Below are 18,293 nucleotides of genomic sequence, written 5' to 3'. Positions count from 1 at the left end.
CTTACTTTTGGTGGTGGCTACATGACTATGTGCATTTGTCAAAACTCAGAACTTATGTACTAAAAATAAGTTTTACTACATACAAAGTATACCTCATGAAAGCTGATTTTTAAGAAACATCAGTAGGAAATCATCATTTGATTTAGAGGAGTTTGCTTTATACCTGACTGCTATTCTGCAGTAAATAGCTATCTCTTCTGCAAAGTTTATATATTTGAAGATTATGAAATTAGTCTATTCAGGATCAATTTTTAGGATGAAATTAAAATATAATCTTCATAGAGCAATGAGAATCGTTCATTTTTTTTTTTTTTTTTTTTAAGAGACAAGGTCTCACTCTGTTGCCTAGACTGGTCTCAAACTACTGGGCTAAAGCCATTCCCCCACCTCAACCTCCTGAGTAGCTGGGACTACAGGTGTATACAACTGCACTTGCCTAAGAGTCATTTACTTTTTTTTTTTTTTTTTTTTTTGAGATGGAGTCTTGCTCAGTTGCCCAGGCTAGAGTACAGTGGCTCAATCTCAGCTCACTGCAACCTCCACCTCCTGGATTCAAACGATTCTCCTGCCTCAGCCTTCTGAGGAGCTGGGATTACATGCATGCCCTACCACACCCGGCTAATTTTTGTATTTTTGGTAGAGATGGGGTTTCGCCATATTGTCCAGGCTGGTCTCAAATCCCTGACCTCAGGTAATCTGGCCACCTCAGCCTCTCAAAGTGCTGAGATTACAGGCATGAGCCACCATGCCCGGCTGCTAAGAGTCATTTACTTCTAAAGCACAAAATAAAGCAGAAGTCAACATCTCTTACCAGTGAGCTCCAGACTTGTTATCTGTGGTGCTGTTAGTGGTGGTATCTGGGTGAGCATGGCGTTGATGCAGCTGATGGTCCTGTAGGACAGAGAGCACCCACTTGGCAGGCGCAGTGTGCCTCTGGGAGGAGCAGGAAGTGGGGATCGAGAGGGCATTCGGAACGTATCTCCTCTTACCGGGTCCTCCTCGTCTTCCTCCTCCTCCTCATCCTCCTCCTCCTCCTCCTCCTCATCCTCCTCCTCCTCCTCCCTCCCTTGGCGTTGCTGCTGGTGTGCCAGCCTCCTCTCCTCTCCAGGCCTCTGCTTTCTGTCTCCTCCTCTGCTGTCCCCCTCACTGTAAAGTTGCCTCTGATTTCTAGATTCAGGGGTCTCTGTCTTTTGCTCTGTATCTTCTTTCATTGCTTCATCCTCCTCAGATTGAAGTGCTTCTTTTCTTACTATTTGGTCCATTCCCACCTGAGGAGGTGGCAGTTGCTTATGAAGTAAATTGGTAGGTTCTCTTTGTTCTGAAGAATCACCAGAAAATTCATTTCTATCATTTAATGCTATACCACTGAGTAGAGAATAGGAGACTAATGACCACGCAAGGATGAGGTAGCAGAGATAAGTTGATGATATTAATAAAAGAAAAAAATCATAACAAAAATGAGATTAGTAAATATTATTCCCTCCAAGTATTTGAGTGCAATTTAAAGATGAAATGCACCTTGAAATTTTTGCTTAAAAAGTTTTAATAGTCACTTTATTTCTATTTTGTAAGATCTCTTACATTTTTTTCACCTGTGGACCTTAATACTAATTTTTATATTAAATAACTTAATGCTTATTTTTGCTAACATATCATGCTACCTGGTGACTAAGGAGGGAATAATATTGCCACATGAGGCAAAATGGTAAGCAATCCTGTTGTGAGATTGTGTTATAATCAGATGTGATACCTTTATAATAGATACTGTTCTGTTCACTAGGGCTATTGCTAATGTGAGAATTTGTAGACTGTTTACCAGACATTGAAAAAGTGAAACAGGTGTATATTTTACTTGCTTATAGCAGTGAAACCAACTTTTGTTATAGATTTGTCACTATTTTTGTCCCTGGCATCCTAGTGTCATCCTCTGAAATTCGGAGTTATAGAAAGTTGTCCTCCTTCTCTCTCCCAGATTCTATACTTAAATCGTCTTTACTACCTGAGACCTACAAATGACATTCTGGACTTAAGTGATGTTGCTTTAACTTAGACATATGCACAGGAGTGCTGTTTATCCTTCCATGATGGTGGGAGTAGAATAAATGATAGTAGACAGTGAATCTACATTTATATTCAGCTGTTAAATCTTTGGCAGAAAGTGGGGAAGACAAGACAAAGACTAGATTCAAATTCACTCTCTGAGTAAACAGTTCTAGGAAGAACTGATTTCACAGTGCATAAATATTTTTTTTTTTCCCTGAGACAGAGTCTTGCTCTGTTGCCCAGGCTGGAATGCAGTGGCATGATCTCGGCTCACTTCACCCTCTGCCTCCCGGGTTCAAGCGATTCTCCTGCCTCAGCCTCCCAAGTAGCTGGGATTACAGGCACCCCGCCACTATGCCAGGCTAATTTTTGTATTTTTAGTAGAGATGAGGTTTCACCGTGTTGACTAGGCTGGTCTCGAACACGTGACCCATTGTGATCCTCCCGCCTCAGCCTCCCCAAGTGCTGGGATTACAGGTGTGAACTACCGTACCCAGCCAGGGTGCATACATTTTCTTTCATCAAGATTTATAAATTTACTTAATCATCTGCCTACTCTTATTTAATACTATATATAAACTACTCCCGAAAAGAACTCAGGAAATATAATTATTTGGAGAAATTACTTGAGATATCAATTCAGTATGTATTATAAAGTCTGTGAGTTTTTTCACATCTCTAGCAAAACATGCAGAAGGAGAATAGGAAAAAGTTAGTAAAAGGAAACTAAAGCTATCATATTGAAACATTTAAAATCCTTCCTGTATATCCAAGTTTATTTTTCCAAAATAACTACATTTCAAGAATACTCCAAGTCTTTTGAAAAAATGTCTGAGAATTTGTGACTCTTACTTTGTAAACCTTGTATTTATTTCACTCCAAGGAATCCGTTTCATTGAACACTTTTTTCCTAACTCTCTTTAAACGTTAGTGAAATATTTGGTAGTATAAAGCAAAACACAATTTCTAAAACGTCAAAAGTTTTTCCTGGCAGGAGACTTTTGTAGACACCTACCCTGTGATCATCTGTGTGCATGGGAGCAATCTACCTCGGTTATAGACAAGAGAAGATGTCCCTATCCCTTCCCAGCCAAGTATTTAACAAGTATTTATTTGCTTATTTTCATAAGTTGTTGGTTAGGCTTTTCTCAGAGGAGACTGGGCCTCCCGGGAATGGTCCTTCATTCAGTAAGGTATGAGCCTCATTGGAGAAGGGGTCCATGAGCAGCCAACAAAACCCATGCTGTGATCTCCTGCACACAGAAGGGCCACATGAGAAAATCATGCTTCAGGCTACACTTCTGCATTTTCCTGGGATTATCCAAGCAGCGATGTGGGTTCCTGTGCTGCCTTTGAGTGGCTGGGTATAGCCAGAGGGCTGGGGCTTTATTCTCTTTAGATGCAAATCACTCTTCCTTTGTTTACCCTGGCTTCACGGTGATAAAGCCATGTTGGGGTGGATTAAGTGGGATAATGCACACATAGACCAAAGCAGAGCCCTTAACTCAGTAAGAATTCAGGGTCTGTTAGTTGTAGAAATTCTGTTACCGTACCTCTAAAGCTGAGAGTCAAATAGTGGAATGTAATCTCATCCAAGTTTACTGAATCTGATAGAGCTAGAACTATAAAGCCACAGTCTATTATTTATATCCCCTACCATGCATTTTCCCAGATATTTTCTATGTTAATCAACATTCTGCCAGTATTTTAAGTACTCAGATGACTAACGTATCATAATTTTAATCTAAAATTAGTAACAAAAACAAATGGAAGTTAAAGATCAATCACACACTGATATTTTGCTTAGCTAAATCTCTATACCAGTAGCAGAGCAGACAGGGCAGCATTCCCCTTCAGGTATAACTGTTTGGGGGCACCTCTGGGGATGGCACATGGTTTCATCACAAAGCACTCTTCCATCTGAGCAGAGGCAGGTAGTGCAGGGCTCAGGGGACCACACAGCTTTGTTGTACATGGTTATGCCCTTTACCAAACAGTGTCCCTTCTTTCCTAGAAGAAAACAAAAGCACAAATTTAAATTTCTTATGTGGTTACCAGCAACTGTGAATGGAAGTAAACACAACGTGAAGTCAGACTGCTCTGACCACACAAGAGTAGAATTCTACGTGCATTCATGTGTAGGGTAAAAATGTCATATAGACAAGAAATGCTGAAATGCCTTTCACAGGCTCTCCTCTCAGCCCCTTCACTTAGGCTTTAAGAGTGAACTCCCTCATGGTAACTTGGGGCTGAACTGCACTTCCATTTTGTATCCATCAGGGTAGATTAAATTATACAACAGCAACAAACAATCCCCAAATCTCAGTTATTTTTCATTTATACTTTGTGTCTAATGTGGGGACACAGGGGCTCAGCTCATCATATTCACTCAGGATTCATCTATAAGTAGGCTGTCCCGATCACTGCGATAGTGGGAATGTGAGGTTACAAATCACACTTGAACTCTAAAAGTGTCTAATTACACTGACCAGTGCAAATTGTACGGCCACACCAAACTTCCAAAGCCGCCAGCCAATCCAGTTCCATCATGTGATCGGAGAGCTGAGCTAGCACTAATGACAAGTTCACAGCCCACCCTTGATGTGCACATGGGAATAGGTGAAACCAGACAGCATACTTCTATGGTGCTTCTCAGTGAGACACTGAGCTATCTTTTTTATGGTTTATTATGCTATTGAAATATTCACATACTATAATATTCACCCTTTTAAAGTGTATAATACTGTCTGGGCGCGGTGGCTTATGCCTGTAATCCCACCACTTTGGGAAGCTGAGGCGGGTGGATCACTTGAGACCAAGAGTTTGAGACCAGCCTGGGCAACATGGTGAAACCCCATCTCTAAAAGCTGAGGCATGAGAATCACTTGAACCCAGGAGGTGAAGGTTGCAGTGAGCCAAGATCGTTCCACTGCACTCCAGCCTGGGCGACAGAGCAAGACTCTGTCTCTAAATAAATAAATAAACAAAGTGCATGATGCAGTGCATATATTCATTTTCCTACGTACAAGATTGCAGATATGTGGATAAGTGTATCAGTTAAGCAGACCGTTAGAAAGCTGAGGAGAATATTAGGGGGGATGTTTTTCTTCCAATCCAGGTGTCATTCCAGATAACTTTCCTCCATCTGAGCCACTATCCCCAAGTTCCACCCCCAAATGAGCCTCTCAATGTTAGTCCCCTTCTTTCCCCGACCACTAACTCAGCCCAATTCAGGCCCTACCCATCTCTCATTTGGATACTTGCAATAGGCTAATCCCACCTACCCAGTTGCTCCTCTGAACAAAAATACACATATGAGTTTCTTCCGGGTTATCAAAAGCACGCTATCAAAATGTCCATGGCCATTTTTTTTGCAGAAATGGAAAAGCGGATCCTTAAATTCATTTGGAACTATAGGGGATCCCAAATAACCAAAGCAATCTTGAGAAAAAAGAACAAAGTTGGAGATCTCACACTTCCAGATTTCAAAACGCTCACTACAAAGACACAATAATCAGCTTTTGTCAGTGTGATACTAGTATAAGGATAGACATATAGGCCAGTGGAACATTGAAAGTCGGACATACATCTGTGAACAACTGATTTTCAAGAAAGGTGTCAAGACCATTCAGTGGAGGAAAGAACAATCTTCAACAACTGGTGAGGGGACAACACCAGCAAAAGAATGAAGCTGAATCCCTGCCTTTCACCAAATACAAACATTAGCTCAAAATGGATCAAAGACCTAATATATCTTATATTTAGACCTTTGCTCTAAATATAAGAGGTAAGACTACAACACTCTTAGAAAAATCCATAGGGGTAAATCTTTATAACCTCATATTTGGCAGTGGATTCTTAGATATGACACCTAAAGAAAAAGATAAATTAGACTTTATCAAAATTAAAAATTTGGTGCATCAAAGGACATTGTTAAGAAAGTGAAAAGACAGTATACACAATGGGAGAAAATATGTGAAATCATATATCTGATAAGGTCCTGATATCCAGAATATTCATAAAGAACTCTTATAACTGAATTACAGAAAGGCAATGCAATTAAAAAATGGGCAAAACTTGCCCAATACAGTGGCTCTTGCCTGTAATTCCAGCACTTTGGGAGGCCAAGGAGGGAAGATTTCTTGAGGCCAGGAATTTGACACCAGCCTGGACAACATAATGGGATGCTGTCTCTACAAAAAAAGTTAAAAAGTTAGCCAGGTGCGGTGGTGCATTCTTGTAGTCCCAGCTACTTGGGAAGCTGAGGCAGAGGATCACTGAAGCCCAGGAGTTCAAGACTGCAGTGAGCTATGATTGTACCACTGTATTCCAGCCTGGGCAGCAGAGCAAGACCCCATCTCTTAAGAAAGAAGTAGGCATAGGAGTTGAATATGCAGATAGACAACATGCACATAAAAAGATGCTTAACATCATTAGTTGTTAGGGAAATGCAAATCAAAACCACAATGAGATACCACTTCATAAAAGAACAGCTATAATTAAAAATAAATAGTTGTTGGCAGGAATGTAGAGAAAGTGGAATCCTCTTCCATTGCTGGTGGATATATAACAGTGTAGCCACTTTGGAAAACATTTGGCAGTTCATCAATAAATTAAATATAGAATTACCAAATGGCCCAACAGTTCCCCTCCTAAGTATATACCCAAAAGAATTGAAAATAGGTGTTGACATAAAACTTACATTAATGCTCATAGCTGTGCTATTCATGATAGCCAAAAGGTGGAAACAGCCCAGATGTTCATCAACTGATAAGCAATATGGATAAACAAATATGGTATAGCCATACAATGGAATATTATTCAGCCATAAAAAGGAATGAAGTTCTGATACAGGCTAACTATAGATGAACTTTAAAAACATTATACTAAGTAAAGAAGTTAGATACACAAGGCTACATATTATGTGATTCCATTTACATGAAATTTCCAGAATAGGCAAATTCATAGACACAGAATAGATTAGTGGTTGCCAAGGGCTGGGAGTGGGGAGAAATGAGGAGTTTAGGTACAGAGTTTCCTTTTGGTGGGATGAAAATGTTCAGAAACAAGATAGTAGTGATGGTTGCACAATATTGTGACTGTACTAAATGCTATTGAATTGTACACTTTAAAATGGATGAAATGGTAAATTTTGTGTTATGTGTGGTGATACAATCAAAAAGCACTGTAAAATCACTGGAAAATATTTTTGGACAATTTGGAAATGCTTAGTATATATCTTTACTTTTATGCATATATGCTTACATATAAAAACATTTTTTTTACACAAGTTTGAGATCACATTATGAATACTTCTTTTTCGGCTTTTTCGTTTTCCATTATTATAGCTTAGCTATCTTTCCACTTAACTAAAAATATTGACCTCATCATTCTTTAGCAGTTATGAGTACATCATTATTACAATTTTTTTAAGTTGATTTCTCTTCCTTTTCCCAATCATGTTGTAAGTGTGGCTTAAATTGCCTATTTTCAGGATAATTGTATATTATTTCTGTTAAATTCATGGAAATAACTAATGAAGAAGCATTTAGCTGTATTGAGACAATATATGAAATACTGGCCACAGAACATCATATGGTGATATTTTCTGTTATTCTTTTGAAAGTTTTATTTAATGGTAACATGCCTATAATACTTTTTTCTTCCAAATTTGGAAAAATGTAAACCATTTAATACTAGTTTTTAAAAATGCCTAATTGAAATCTTTAGCAGAATTTTTAGTCACTTAAATCTTTTAAATGCCAGTGGCTTAACCTATATAAAATGAATTCAGTGGCTTTAATTCTATTTGTGGTTGAAAATTTTTGGTTGAAAATATGTAATAGCCATATGTTCACAGAATCATCTGAATAATTTATTTCTGTATTCTAGATGATCTATTGTTATAAATGGAAAAGCAGTTTATAAATGTTTATGTATGTTATCTATGTTAGGATTACAACTATTTAAAATATATGCATAGTAAACATACTGGAAAGAAATAAACCAAAATGATAACTATGATTTTGTAAATATAGTGGTAGGATAAGTAACTTTTGTCTAATAATTTTGTATTATAAATATGTTCCTTAAGCTGCTTTTGGTTTTTTGGGGGTGTTTTGTTTTGTTTTGTTTTTAATCTTGAGACAGAGTCTTGCTCTGTCGCCCAGGCTGGAGTGCAGTGGCATTATGTCTGCTCACTGCAACCTCCGCCCCCAGGTTCAAGTGATTCTCCTGCCTCAGCCTCCCAAGTAGCTGGGATTACAGGCACATGCCACCACACCCAGCTAATTTTTTGTATTTTTAGTAGAGACGGGGTTTCACCATGTTGGCCAGGCTGGTCTCAAACTCCTGACCTCGTGATATGCGCACCTCAGCCTCCCAAAGTGCTGGGATTACAGGTGTGAGCCACCGCACCTGGCCCCATTTTTAAAAATTATTTTAAAATGTATGTTTGTAGATTAAACCAAAAAGTAATATAATAACCTGGATTTTTCTTTAGAAGATTATCTTCATGGAGATGTTCTCCCTCTCTCCCTCTCTCCTTCTCTTTCCCCATACCATCTCTCACCCTCCTCCCTCCTTCTGTCTCTCTCTTATATTGTTCTCTTACCTGGTAACACATTATAACTTGATTCTACTCCAGGAAAACTTGAAAAAGATTCAAACTTTTCCTCCATGCCATAATCAAAGTTAACAACAGGAAATCTTGCTACTGGTGTAAAAATTGTTTGCGGAGTTCCAAGCTGTCTGTTTGATCTGTGCTTGTGTGAGGTTGAACTTTTCCTCAGCCTTCTGTGATAGATCTTCCTCCTTTGCTTCCTAGGAATTTCTTCATTTTGTCCAAAGTCAGTTTGAAAAATGATAAGCAGAAAAAAACAAAACAAAACTGCAATCTCCATGTTTGATTTTTTTTCACCAGCTAATTTCTAGAATGAAACAATATTTCAAAGTTAGTGGTGACTAAATTTTTTTTTTTTTTTTTTTTTTTTTTTTTGAGACGGAGTCTGGCTCTGTCACCCAGGCTGGAGTGCAGTGGCCTGATCTCAGTTCACTGCAAGCCCGCCTCCTGGGTTCCCGCTTTATTCTCCTGCCCTCAGCCTCCCGAGTAGCTGGGACTACAGGCCTGGCCACCTCAGCCCGGCTAGTTTTTTGTATTTTTAGTAGGAGACCAGGCCTCACTGTTGAAGCCAGGATGGTCTCGACCTCCTGATTCCTGTGATCCGGCCTCGCTCCCAGCCTCCCAAAGTGCTGGGATTACAGGCTTGAGCCACCGCGCCCGGCCTAAATTTTTACCTCTGAAAATTGGCTTATATATTTGCTTGTATGCTTCAGTAGGCAAGTCTTTGAGAAATTACACTTATGATATATGGGCTATATACATGGTATTATTACAACTATAATCAATTCCACGGCAACGCACTTTTTTTTTTATAGAGACGGGGTTTTGCTCCATCACCCAGGCTGGAGTGCGGTGGTTCAGTCATGACTCACTGCAGCCTTGAACTCCTGGGCTCAAGCAGTCTTCCTGCATTGGCCTCCCAAAGTGCTGGGATTACAGCATGAGTCACCATGCCTGGCCAGAACATTTTTGTATCTTACCTTTATCTTTAGACCAGGAATTAGAAACCTTTTTCTATAAAGGGCCGGATAGTAAGTATTTGAGGCATCATAGGCTACACCTTCTCTGTCATAACTATTCAGCTCTGTCACTGTAGCATGAAAGCAGCCATAGACATATGTTGGGGACCAGCCTCAACACCACCCATAGGGTACCCAAAGCCCAGTGGTGACAAAGGAAGAGAAGAGACAGGTTAAGATTTCATAAAGGTGGGAGCCAGGAGGCCAGTTGCAAAATGGGGGCTGCAAAAGGCCCAGAGTTCTGATCTCCACACTATTTGTTGAGTACAATCACTTAGATCTAAGAAGCAGATGTTTAGGGCGAAACAGTGAAAGGGAGGCAGTGTGTCATAGGTGTAATCTATAGCAATAGCAGTTTAAATGAATCTCCTTTGTGCTTAAATAGCATATCTTTAACCAAGGGAGTAGCTAATGGGAGCGGGCTTAACTAGGAGCCTGTATGTCTGTCCACATTTCAATGTTTCAAAGGAGTGTCTTTCTCCTGTAGCACAGTGTTTATAGATAAGAGAGCAGGTTGCACTGAGAGCATGGGGACATAATGGCGATAGGAAGGCTTTCCTCCTCAGAGGTCTCTTGTGGCTTTCCACAACTTACTGTCCCATATTTTTATGGCCCGTTTATGCAGGCACCCCATAAGCCTTTTTCCCAACAACAGTATGTAAACAAATGAGCGCAGATGTGTTCCAGGGAAACTCTCATTACCAGTAAAGGTGGTGGATCAGACATGGCCCCCACTCTGGGCTCTGATGTTCTGCAGGTTTTCAAAGATTACTTGGGAGATTTCTCTCCGCCTGTTTGCTAAGACGTTCTATGACTGATGTAATCCACAACCCATTTTCCCAGCCGTTCTGTTTTGTGCTTTTATTCTCTAGCTTTAGAATTGTCTGGGGGGAAGGGCATGATGATACCATATAAAAATAACGGTCAGCAGCATCAGTTATAAGGAGGTAAGAGTCAGGAAAAGTAACTCTTTAATTAGCTGGTCGCAGGGTTAGTACAGGGCCTTGCACATAGTAAAGCTGAAAAACATTTAAGAAATGAATATTTAGGCACTCTTGGTACAGTAGCAGCATTATGGTCAGACAGACTGGCGCAATTCCTGTGAGTCTGGTGGCCAGGGACAAGAGAAACCTTCACCAAGGTGTTGCAGCAGCTGTCATCAAAGGATTCACTCAGCCAATCTCTCTTGGCCTAAAGTTAGTCCTACAAAGGAAGGTTGGCAGTTTTGACTGCCTCTCAGAATTCTACAGCTACGAAACACACACATACACACACACACCCCTACACCCCTTGCAGCTTTCCTCCTGCTCTCTCCTCAGGTCCACTCACTGTCAGTGTTCCCCAAGATGAAGAGCCTTCTTTACACAGCCCCGTATGGAGGAGAAACTAAAACCCCAGGTATCATAAGAACCCAGATCACAACAGATTTGCCGCTCTTATCTTTTTAATGAGCATTTAAAGTATTTGGTGATTCTAGAAGGTTAAAGTAACTAACTTGCTCAGTGATGAAATTTATTTCAATTCTCACAGGCATGCCTTGGTCTCCTTCACCAACCAGAACAAAACTGTGATGGGAAGGAATGGTAAAACATTCAAGGTGATGTTACATACAGAGATTAATACACTAAACTGCAAAGGAGAGGCACTGAAGGATTAAGAGATAAGAAGTGGCCATAGACTGCTAACCCAGTCGTCTTGTTGGAACCTTAGAAAATACCTGAGAGGCTGGGCACTGTGGCTTCTGCCTGTAATCCCAGCCCTATAGGAGGCCGAAACCAAGGTGGGAGGATTGCTTGAGGCCAGGAGTTTAAGACCAGAGTAAGGAACATAGCAAGACCTTGTCTCAACTAAAACATAAAAACTTAGCTGGGCATGGTGGTGCATGCCTGTAGTCCTAGCTACCAGTGAGCAGCGATTACAGCACTGTACTCCAGCCTGGGTAACAGCAGAGACAGACTCTGTCTCAAAAAAAAAAAAAAAAAAAAAAAACACTGAGAGACCCTACAAGCATTTGACTCAATCTTTCTGTCTGACCACTTGACCAAAGAAAGTACAGTCATGTACCACATAATGACTTTTTTGTCAGTGACAGATTGCATATACCATAATGGTCCCAAAAGATTATAATGGAGCTGAAAAATTCTTATTGCCTAGAGATGTCACAGCATCATAACATAACACATTACTCATGTGTTTGTGGTGATGCTGGTATAAACAAACCTACTGCACTGCCAGTCATATAAAAATACAGCACAGGCTGGGCGCGGTGGCTCAAGCCTGTAATCCCAGCACTTTGGGAGGCCAAGGTGGGTGGATCACTTGAGGTCAGGAGTTTGAGACCAGCCTAGCCAACATGGTGAAACCCTGTCTCTACTAAAAATACAAAATTGGCTGAGTGTGGTGGTGCACGCCTGTAATCCCAGCAACTCGGGAGGCTGAGACAGGAGAATCACTTAAACCCAGGAGGTGGAGGTTGCACTGAGTAGCTACGACTACAGGCATGCACCACCATGCCCAGAGTGCAGAGAGACTCCGTCTCAAAAAAAAAAGAAAAAAGTACAGCACATACAATTATGTACAGTACAGAATACTTTAATATATGACTATATTACTGGTTTATGTATTTACTATTTATCAGTTTTAGAGTACACTCCTTCTACCTATTAAAAAAAAAAAAACGTTAACTGTGCAACAGCCTGAGGTGGTTCCTTCAGGAGGTATTTCAGAAGAAGGCATTATCATGAGTGTTGTTACCCATGAAGACCTTCCAGTGGGACAAGATGTGGAGGTGGAAGACAGTGATATTGATGATCCAGACCTGATGCAGGCCTAGGCTAATGCATGTTTGCCTGTTTTTGACAAAAACAGTTAGCAAAAAAGTTAAAATAGAAAAATAGAAAAAAAGCTTATAGAATTATGCTACAAAGAAAATATTTTTGTACAACTGTACAATGTATTTGTGTTTTAAGCCAAGTGTTATTAAGAAGGAATTTTTTTAAATTCTTGAAACAAATTAAGATGAAAACAGCACACCAAAACCTATGGGATATATCAAAAGCACTACTAAGAGGGAAGTTTACAGCAATAAACACCTACATCAACAAGTAGAAAAACTTTATATAAACAACCTAATAATGCATCTTAAAGAACTAGAAAAGGAAGAGCAAACCGAACCCAAAATTAGTTACAAAAAAGAAATATTAAAGATCAGAACAGAAACCAAAAAAACTGTAGAAAAGATAAACGAAAAGTTTTCTGAAACGATTTAAAAAATCAAGCCTTTAGACAAAGAAAAAAAAGAGAGGAATGCTATTACAAAAGAGTCAGTTTTTTAAAAAATAAAAAGTATATAAAGTTAAATTACAATAAGCTAAGGCTAATTTATTGAAGAAATAAAAAAACTTTTTTATAAATTTAGTAGAGTCTTAGTGTACAGTGTTTATAAAATCTACAGTAGTGTATAGTAATGTCCTAGGCCTTCACACTCACTCACTGACTCACCGGAGTGACCTCCAGTCCTCCAAGCTCCATTCATGGTAAGTACTCTATATAGTGTACCTTTTTTAAGTTCTTTTAGACCATATTCTAACCATACTTTTCCTATATTTAGATATGTTTATTTTTTATTTATTTATTTAGAGACAGGGTCTGGCTCTGCCACCCAGGCTGGAGTGCAGTGGCACCATCTCAGCTCACTACAACCTCCGCTTCCTGGGCTCAAGCCAGTCTCACACCTCGGCCTCCCAAGTAGCTGGGACTGCAGGCGCATGCTACCATGCCCAGCTGATTTTTATATTTTTTTTGTAAAGACGGGATCTCACTATGTTGCTCAGGCAGGTCTCAAACTCCTGAGCTCAAGTGATTCACCCACCTCAGCCTCACAAAATGCTAGGATTACAGGCATGAGCCCCCACACCTGGCTTTAGATATGTTTAGATACACAAATTCCATTCTGTTCCAGTTGCCTACAGTTTTCAGTACAGTCACAGGCTGTACAGGTTTGTAGCCTAGGAGCAATAGGCTCTATCATATAGCCTAGGTGTATAGTAGGTTGTCCCATCTAGGTTCGTGTAAGTACACTTTATGATGTACAACAACAAAATCATCTAACATCACATTTCTCAGAATGCATCCCGGTCGCTAAGTGACATATGACTGTAATTTGTTGATATGCAGATTCTTAGAAGTCCACTTCACAACCTAAGACAAGCTGTGGAAATTCCAAGCATATCTAAATTGAAAACCATGAGCATGAGCTCAGGGTAATGCATGCCTTCCTCAAGCCACAGTGTCTACCACCCAAATGTTTAGGAAATGCAGGGTCATCCGTGCTAAGTCTTGGCAAATATTGTGATTGTTTCTTAGTAGAAACCTATAATGGTATTAGCAAACATATGGCTGCCATCCTGGGTCCTTGGCCTAGGTACAAATATCACTAACTGACCCATTTTTGACATTCTGCATACAGTATATCACCTGAAGGCCAAGAAAATGAGCATGGTTTTGTGGAGATCACCTTCCCTGTATTGCCATAACAACATTCCTACTAGTTTGACAACTAGTAACCAGAGTGGCTCCATGAAGTAGAATGATACTCTAGGAAGCGACCATGATGTAATTTCACAGACTTTTGGAGAGTCTGTGAAGCTACATCATGGTCGCTTCCTAGAGAATCATTCAGCCATTACACCAGTATTATGACAAAACTTATCAAATCTGACTCCCAGTCAACATGGAGTAATAGGGACCACGTATACCTTCCCACCTGAAACAACTTAAAAGTAGAACAATATATATGAAGCATTTTCCAAATATTAAACAAAGAGCAGTCCAGGTCAGTGATCCCTGAGAGGGGATGCAAATCAAATGCCTGGAGAGACCTGTGACTGACCTGCTTCCTCCCTCAAGGGAGTTGCAGGGAGGGGAACACAGGCAGAGTCCAGCAGTCTGCCTGAGTTGAAAAGATAGAGTTGGAAATCTGAGGACACCAGAGAGACTAGTGTTCCTAGGGCAGAGTACAGAGAGGTGAGAGCTAACCCAGAGAAACCCTTCCAGAGATGTGAAGTCTTCCACTGAATACTGGATGGCACATATATGTAAGTAAACTTATTAATACTTGAGACTGGGAAAAGAACTAACCTAAAGGACAAAGCGGGGAGTGGGGGGGGGGGGGGAGTAAAAAAAAATGGTCTCTGGAGCTTAAAAAGACCAGGAAGAGTTTGTGTTCCACCAGTCAGAGTGGAAAACCTTACAATTCACAGGGCATCTGGTAGAGTACTCAGAAGAGCATTAGCTCAGTAGAGGAAAATAATTAGCCCTAGGCTAAAGGCTGCTGTAATCTCATTTAATAAAGCTTAAAAGCAAGCCTTTCTGAATACAGTAACTTGACAGTGTCTCAGAGAACCAACAAATGTTTTAGGATCCAATGTAAATTTACCAAGTACACAAAGAATCAGGGAAAGTTGACCCCTAATGGGAAAAATCAGTTTACTGAAACCAATTCAGAAATGACAGTGCTGATATACTAATTAGGTCTTTAAAAATCACTATACCTATATTCTATATGTTCAAGAAGGTAGAGGAAAGATTAACCATGTAATGTAGAAACATAGAAGATATTTTTTAAAAACCCAAATCAAACTTTTAAAGATGAAAACTACAATGTGAGAGAGAAAAAAATACATGACAAGGGATGAATAGCAGATTAGACATTACCAAAAATAATTAGTGAACTTGTTTTCAAAAACTGCAAAAAGAAATAGACAAATCTACATTTATCATCCAAAATTTCAACACTTTTATCCCAAATATTAGTTTCAAAAATAGTAGACAGATTACAAATTAAATTCAGATGCCTCTACATATCTATTAAATGTCTAAAACCCAAAACACTGGCAACACCCAGTGCTGGTGAGTGTGTGGAGCAACTGTAAGTCTCATTCAGTGCTGGTGGGAATGCAAAATGCTACAGCCACTTTGGAAGACACTTTGGCAGTTTCTTATAAAACTAAACACTTTTTCCATATAACCCAGCAATCGTGCCCCTTGGTATTTACCCAAATAAGATGAAAATCTATGTCCACACAAAAACCTGCACACAGATATGTATAGCAGCTTTTTTCATAATTGCCAAAACTTAGAAACAAGCAACATGTTCTTCAATAGGTGAATGGATAAACAAACTATGGTATATTCAGACAATGGAACATTATTCAACACCAAAAAGAAATGAGCCATGACGCCATGAAAAAACATGGAGGAACCTTAAATGCATATAATATATAACTAAATGAAATAAGCCAACCTGAGATGGCATATGTGTGATTTCAACTCTATGACATTCTAGAAAGGGCAAAACTATGCAAACTATAAAAGAATAGTGGATTTGGGGTGGGGAGGGATGAATAGGTGGAACACAGAGGACTCTTAGGGCAGTGAAACTCTTCTAATACAGTATAGTCAGCCCTTTATATCACAGGTTTTGCATCTGGATTCAACCAACCATGAGTGAAAAATGTAGTTTGGCCTATGTAGCATTTGTGCTGAACATATGCAGACTTTTTTTTTCTTGTCATTGTCCCCTAAATGATACAGCGTAACAACTACTTACATAGCCTTTACAGTATATTAGGTGTAAGTAATCTAGAGATTATTTAAAGTATACAGGAGGATATGTGTGTATTATATGCAAATACTATACCATTTTACTTAAGGAACTTGAGCAGCCTCAGATTTTGGTATCCTTGAGGGCTCCTGGAACCAGTCCCCCAAGGATACCAATGGACAACAGTACTATAAAGGTGGGTACATGTCATTAAAAATTTGTCAAAACCCAAGACAGAGTAACAAGAGTGAACCCTAACGTAAACTATGGACCTGTGGGTGGTAATGATATGTCAGCATAGATTTATCCAGGGTGTGAGATTTCGATAGTGGGGGAAAAGCACATATGAGAACTCTGTACTTTCCACTCAGTTTGCTCTGAATCTAAAAAGGCGCTAAAAAAAGTCTGTTAAAAAAAATTAGTAGTCATTTTATGCCAAGAAAAAGTAATTACTATTTTTTAATTAGTAGATAGAATATCAGGATTTTAAAGACTTTAATACTATCAACCTATTTGTCCAAATTGTCCTAATAATTTTGCCTTGTTTGTCCTAATGATTGTAGGTATGTACAAATTTAGAGTCGTTATATCTTTCTGGTGCATTTGTCAGTAGGTAGATACTTTCAGTGTCTCTGGGAGTGCTTTTGCTGTAAGATCTACTTTGTCTAATATTAATGTAGTTGCATTTTTTATTCTTTTTTGACTTTTTAGATTCAGGAGGGTTGTATGCAGGTTTGTTACCTGAGTATGTTATGTGATACTGAAATTTGAGATATGAATGATCCCATCACTCAGGCACTGAGCATAGCACACAACAGTTTTTCAATCCTTGTTCCTCTCCCTGCCTTCCTCCCGTGTCTATTGTTGCCGTCTTTATGTCCATGAGTACCTAATGGACTTAGTTCCTAGTTATAAGGGAGAACATGTGGTCTTTGGTTTTCTGCTCCTGCATGTAGTTGCTTTCTTTTGGTTAATGTCTGCAAAATATATGTTTTGCTTTCAGCCTTTCTATGTTTTTGTATTTTCAGTATACTTCCTATTAGTGGCATTTTAATTCAGTTTAACAATTTTTGTCTTGAACTGGAACATTTAGGCTGTTTATATTTAATGTAAAATTTAATATGTTTGAGTTGAAATATACTTTATATTTGCTTTTTATTTGTCCTACATATTCTATGTTCCTTTTTCTGTTTTCTTTCTTTTTAATTGGTTGCTTGGTTTTTATGATTTCATTAGTGATTATACACTTTTTTTTTTTCTTTTTTTTTTTTTGAGACGGAGTCTTACTTTTTCGCCCAGGCCAGATTGCAGTGGGACTATCTCGGCTCACTGCAAGCTCTGCCTCCCGGGTTCATGCCATTCTCCTGCCTCCGCCTCCCAAGTAGCTGGGACTACAGGCGCCTGCCGCCACGCCTGGCTAATTTTTTGTATTTTTAGTAGAGATGGGGTTTCACCGTGTTAGCCAGGATGGTCTCGATCTCCTGACCTCGTGATCCACCTGTCTCAGCCTCCCGAAGTGCTGGGATTACAGGCGTGAGCCACCACGCCTGGCCAGTTATACACTTTTTATCACTCTCTTCTTTGTAGAGATTACCACATACATCCTTGACTTATCAAAGTCCTAATATAAATTAGTACCTTTACCTCTTCCTGGACAATACAAGAACCAGGATGAACTTCAACTCCATTTACGCCATCCCAGTATGTATTCTATTTCAGTTCTCTGTTTTAATTATATATGTATTTTTAAACCCTCAAAATATTATTATTATTTTGTCAAAAGTTCATTTAGATAAGATTTTTCATCCTCATCACTATTAACATTTTGCACCAGAGGCCAGGCACGGTGGCTCACACCTGTAATCCCAGGACTTTGGGAGGCCAAGGTGGGTGGATCACAAGGTCAAGAGATCGAGACCATCCTGGCTAACATGTGAAACCCTATCTCTACTAAAAATACAAAAAATTAACTGGGTGTGGTGGCGGGTGCGTGTAGTCCCAGCTA

The 18,293-nt window shown here is 39.5% G+C and overlaps 2 protein-coding genes across 5 annotated transcripts in view; one reads left to right on the top strand and one right to left on the bottom strand.

Annotated features, from left to right (window-relative positions):
• Window positions 1-18,293, top strand: part of CENPP (centromere protein P) — a 270,783-nt gene that overhangs the window by 179,677 nt on the left and 72,813 nt on the right. The gene's annotated exons all lie outside the window — the stretch shown is intronic.
• ECM2 (extracellular matrix protein 2) overlaps window positions 1-18,293 on the bottom strand; it is a 43,897-nt gene that overhangs the window by 20,227 nt on the left and 5,377 nt on the right. For 2 of the 4 annotated variants that reach the window (XM_021927698.2, XM_021927697.2), the window contains 3 exons: window positions 8,657-8,972; window positions 3,865-4,053; window positions 812-1,384 (listed from right to left, as the gene is read on the bottom strand). In XM_021927698.2, coding sequence (XP_021783390.2) covers window positions 812-1,384; window positions 3,865-4,053; window positions 8,657-8,945 — 1,051 coding nt within the window. In that variant the 5' untranslated portion in view covers window positions 8,946-8,972. The remainder of the gene's footprint in view (window positions 1-811; window positions 1,385-3,864; window positions 4,054-8,656; window positions 8,973-18,293) is intronic. The other 2 variants (XM_021927699.2, XM_021927700.2) reach the window with 1 other exon arrangement.

The sequence above is a fragment of the Papio anubis genome, chromosome 13 (genome assembly GCF_008728515.1).
Source record: "Papio anubis isolate 15944 chromosome 13, Panubis1.0, whole genome shotgun sequence".
In the NCBI taxonomy this organism is placed as follows: domain Eukaryota; kingdom Metazoa; phylum Chordata; class Mammalia; order Primates; family Cercopithecidae; genus Papio; species Papio anubis.
This window is presented reverse-complemented; position numbering and strand designations above follow the sequence as displayed.